At 63.8% G+C, this 4769-nt stretch overlaps 1 protein-coding gene across 1 annotated transcript in view; it reads right to left on the reverse strand.

The window, feature by feature from the left end:
- LOC125450587 (SRSF protein kinase 3-like) overlaps positions 1-4151 on the reverse strand; it is a 4661-nt gene extending 510 nt beyond the window's left edge. Inside the window, exons 1-4 of the mRNA XM_059644315.1 lie at positions 4048-4151; positions 3822-3891; positions 1942-2034; positions 1-1166 (exon numbers count right to left, since the gene is read on the reverse strand). The exon at positions 1-1166 is cut by the window's left edge and continues 510 nt beyond it. Of these exons, the coding sequence (XP_059500298.1) occupies positions 976-1166; positions 1942-2034; positions 3822-3891; positions 4048-4050 (357 nt within the window). The 5' untranslated portion in view covers positions 4051-4151 and the 3' untranslated portion in view covers positions 1-975. The remainder of the gene's footprint in view (positions 1167-1941; positions 2035-3821; positions 3892-4047) is intronic.
- Between the last annotated feature and the right edge of the window lie 618 nt (positions 4152-4769).

A 4769-nucleotide genomic window follows, 5' to 3' on the forward strand; every position in this document is an offset into this window, starting at 1 on the left:
AGGGTTCACAGTTGGAGGTCAGGCTTGAGCCAGGGCCGGGGCTGGCGGTCAGGGGTCAGGCTCGAGCCAGGGTCAGAGTTCAGGTTTGGAGGTGGGAGGTGAGGGGTCAGGGCTGAGCCGGAGTCAGGGTTCACAGTTGGAGGTCAGGCTTGAGCCAGGGCCGGGGCTGGCGGTCAGGGGTCAGGCTCGAGCCAGGGTCAGAGTTCAGGTTTGGAGGTGGGAGGTGAGGGGTCAGGGCTGAGCCGGAGTCAGGGTTCACAGTTGGAGGTCAGGCTTGAGCCAGGGCCGGGGCTGGCGGTCAGGGGTCAGGCTCGAGCCAGGGTCAGAGTTCAGGTTTGGAGGTGGGAGGTGAGGGGTCAGGGCTGAGCCGGAGTCAGGGTTCACAGTTGGAGGTCAGGCTTGAGCCAGGGCCGGGGCTGGCGGTCAGGGGTCAGGCTCGAGCCAGGGTCAGAGTTCAGGTTTGGAGGTGGGAGGTGAGGGGTCAGGGCTGAGCCGGAGTCAGGGTTCACAGTTGGAGGTCAGGCTTGAGCCAGGGCCGGGGCTGGCGGTCAGGGGGTCAGGCTCGAGCCAGGGTCAGAGTTCAGGTTTGGAGGTGGGAGGTGAGGGGTCAGGGCTGAGCCGGAGTCAGGGTTCACAGTTGGAGGTCAGGCTTGAGCCAGGGCCGGGGCTGGCGGTCAGGGGTCAGGCTCGAGCCAGGGTCAGAGTTCAGGTTTGGAGGTGGGAGGTGAGGGGTCAGGGCTGAGCCGGAGTCAGGGTTCACAGTTGGAGGTCAGGCTTGAGCCAGGGCCGGGGCTGGCGGTCAGGGGTCAGGCTCGAGCCAGGGTCAGAGTTCAGGTTTGGAGGTGGGAGGTGAGGGGTCAGGGCTGAGCCGGAGTCAGGGTTCACAGTTGGAGGTCAGGCTTGAGCCAGGGCCGGGGCTGGCGGTCAGGGGTCAGGCTCAAGCCAGGGTCAGAGTGCAGGTTTGGAGGTGGGAGGTCAGGGGTCAGGGTTGAGCCAGGGGTGTTGGAGGCACTGCCAGGCTGTAGCCCTTCGGTCCGGGATGAACTCCAACATGGGCAGCAGGAACTGGGTGAACTGGGCAGCGAGCTCCAGGGACCAATCATATTTCTCCACCAGCACCTCGTAGAGCGGCCAAGGCTTTAACTTCTTAATGTGCCTCAGGTCACCTTCGGGGGGTGGGGGGGGGGGGAAATTACATTCAATTAGTAACCCCCGACCTCTACAGGGTACGCCTTACACACACTGTTCAGATACAGGGTAAAGCTCCCTCTACACTGTCCCCACCATCAAAACACTCCCAGGGGACTGGGGGTTAGATACAGGGTAAAGCTCCCTCTGCGCTGTCCCCCCCCACCATCCAACACTCCCAGGGACCGGGGGTTAGATACAGGGGTAAAGCTCCCTCTACACTGTTCCCCCCCCCATCACACACTCCCAGGGACCGGGGGTTAGATACAGAGTAAAGCTTCCTCTATGCTGTCCCCCCACCATCAAACACTCCCAGGGACCAGGGGTTAGATACAGAGTAAAGCTCTCTCTACACTGACCCCCCATCACACACTCCCAGGGACAGGGGGTTAGATACAGAGTAAAGCTCACTCTGCACTGTCCCCCCCCATCAAACACTCCCAGGGACAGGGGGTTAGATACAGACTAAAGCTCCCCCTGCACTGTCTCCCCCGCCCCCCCCCCCCATCAAACACTCCCAGGGACAGGGGGTTAGATACAGAGTAAAGCTCCCTCTGCACTGTCTCCCCCCGCCCCCCCCCCCATCAAACACTCCCAGGGACTGGGGGTTAGATACAGAGTAAAGCTCACTCTGCACTGTCCCCCCCCATTAAACACTCCCAGGGACAGGGGGTTAGATACAGGGTAAAGCTCCCTCTACACTGTCCCCCCCATCACACACTCCCAGGGACAGCACGGGGTTAGATATGTTACCTCTGCGAGTGAAGAATTCCCGGGAATAGTGTCCGGATAATGCGAACGCCGTTGGGATGTTCCCCAGCAACTCGATCATGTGAGCGATATGATCTACAGACAGGACACAGGGTGAGACGGACCCTCCGACAGCGCCCGCTCCCTCGGCACTGACCCTCCGACAGCGCCCGCTCCCTCGGCACTGACCCTCCGACAGCGCCCGCTCCCTCGGCACTGACCCTCCGACAGCGCCCGCTCCCTCGGCACTGACCCTCCGACAGCGCCCGCTCCCTCGGCACTGACCCTCCGACAGCGCCCGCTCCCTCGGCACTGACCCTCCGACAGCGCCCGCTCCCTCGGCACTGACCCTCCGACAGCGCCCGCTCCCTCGGCACTGACCCTCCGACAGCGCCCGCTCCCTCGGCACTGACCCTCCGACAGCGCCCGCTCCCTCGGCACTGACCCTCCGACAGAGCCCGCTCCCTCGGCACTGACCCTCCGACAGCGCCCGCTCCCTCGGCACTGACCCTCCGACAGCGCCCGCTCCCTCGGCACTGACCCTCCGACAGCGCCCGCTCCCTCGGCACTGACCCTCCGACAGCGCCCGCTCCCTCGGCACTGACCCTCCGACAGCGCCCGTTCCCTCGGCACTGACCCTCCGACAGCGCCCGCTCCCCTCAGCACTGACCCTCCGACAGCGCCCGCTCCCTCGGCACTGACCCTCCGACAGAACCCGCTCCCTCAGCACTGACCCTCCGACAGAGCCCGCTCCCTCAGAACTGACCCTCCGACAGCGCCCGCTCCCTCAGAACTGACCCTCCGACAGCGCCCGCTCCCTCAGCACTGACCCTCCGACAGCGCCCGCTCCCTCAGCACTGACCCTCCGACAGCGCCCCGCTCCCTCAGCACTGACCCTCCGACAGCGCCAGCTCCCTCAGCACTGACCCTCCGACAGCGCCTGCTCCCTCAGCACTGACCCTCCGACAGCGCCTGCTCCCTCAGCACTGACCCTCCGACACTGCCCGCTCCCTCGGCACTGACCCTCCGACAGCGCCCCGCTCCCTCGGCACTGACCCTCCGACAGCGCCCGCTCCCTCGGCACTGACCCTCCGACAGCGCCCGCTCCCTCGGCACTGACCCTCCGACAGCGCCCGCTCCCTCGGCACTGACCCTCCGACAGCGCCCGCTCCCTCGGCACTGACCCTCTGACAGTGCCCGCTCCCTCGGCACTGACCCTCCGACAGCGCACGCTCCCTCAGCACTGACCCTCCTACAGCGCCCGCTCCCTCAGCACTGACCCTCCTACAGCGCCCGCTCCCTCAGCACTGACCCTCCGACAGCGCCCGCTCCCTCAGCACTGACCCTCCTACAGCGCCCGCTCCCTCAGCACTGACCCTCCTACAGCGCCCGCTCCCTCAGCACTGACCCTCCGACAGCGCCCGCTCCCTCGGCACTGACCCTCCGACAGCGCCCGCTCCCTCGGCACGACAGCGCCCGCTCCCTCGGCACTGACCCTCCGACAGCGCCCGCTCCCTCGGCACTGACCCTCCGACAGCGCCCGCTCCCTCAACACTGACCCTCCGACAGCGCCCGCTCCCTCGGCACTGACCCTCCGACAGCGCCCGCTCCCTCGGCACTGACCCTCCGACAGCGCCCGCTCCCTCGGCAGTGACCCTCCGACAGCGCCCGCTCCCTCGGCACTGACCCTCCGACAGCGCCCGCTCCCTCGGCACTGACCCTCCGACAGCGCCCGCTCCCTCGGCACGACAGCGCCCGCTCCCTCGGCACTGACCCTCCGACAGCGCCCGCTCCCCTCAACACTGACCCTCCGACAGCGCACGCTCCCTCAGCGCTGACCCTCTGTCAGGTCGAGAGAGGGCTGTACGGAAATTAAATCCTACCTTCATCTCGTGTGTAATCTTCTCCTGAGTGTGGTTCAAATAAATAATCTCCTGTTGCCAACTCGAAGGCCTGAAAGTGACAAAGAGGTGCCAACGTGAACGCTGAGCGAGAGAGAGGAGAGGGAGAGCGGGACAGAGAGAGTGGGAGAGAGAGTGGGGTGAGTGGCGGATGCGGGTGGGTGGAGGATGGGGCGGTGGGGGGTTTCCCCGTACCCCCCGACCTTACCATACACGCTGTGCTCCAAATATCAGCTGCTGTCCCATAGCCGCTTCCCAACAACACCTCGATGGAGCGATACTGTCGAGTCTGTATGTCCTCAGTGAAATGTTTATACTGGGGCGGGGGGGAGAGAGAGAGAGAGAGACGGGGGTGGCGGGAGAGAGAGAGAGAGAGAGGTGGGGGGAGAGGGGGAGAAACAGTGAAATTGGCTCAAATTCATCCTCAATCAACCTTCACCCAGTTTCCTGCCTTCCTCCCCCTCGATCACCCCCTTCCTGATTAAACATCTCTCTCTCTCTCTCAGCCTCGAATATAACCCCTCGATCCCCCCCCTTCCTGATTAAACATCTCTCTCTCTCAGCCTCGAATATACCGCTCGATCCCCCCTCCTGATTAAACATCTCTCTCTCTCAGCCTCGAATATAACCCCTCGATCCCCCTTCCTGATTAAACATCTCTCTCTCTCTGCCTCGAATATAACCCCTCGATACCCCCCTTCCTGATTAAACATCTCTCTCTCTCTCTCAGCCTCGAATATAACCCCTCGATCCCCCCCCTTCCTGATTAAACATCTCTCTCTCTCTGCCTCGAATATAACCCCTCGATCCCCCACTTCCTGATTAAACATCTCTCTCTCAGCCTCGAATATAACCCCTCGATCCCCCCCCTTCCTGATTAAACATCTCTCTCTCTCAGCCTCGAATATAACCCCTCGATCCCCCCCACTT

This window comes from Stegostoma tigrinum, unplaced genomic scaffold (assembly GCF_030684315.1).
Source record: "Stegostoma tigrinum isolate sSteTig4 unplaced genomic scaffold, sSteTig4.hap1 scaffold_696, whole genome shotgun sequence".
Classification (NCBI taxonomy): Eukaryota; Metazoa; Chordata; class Chondrichthyes; order Orectolobiformes; family Stegostomatidae; genus Stegostoma; species Stegostoma tigrinum.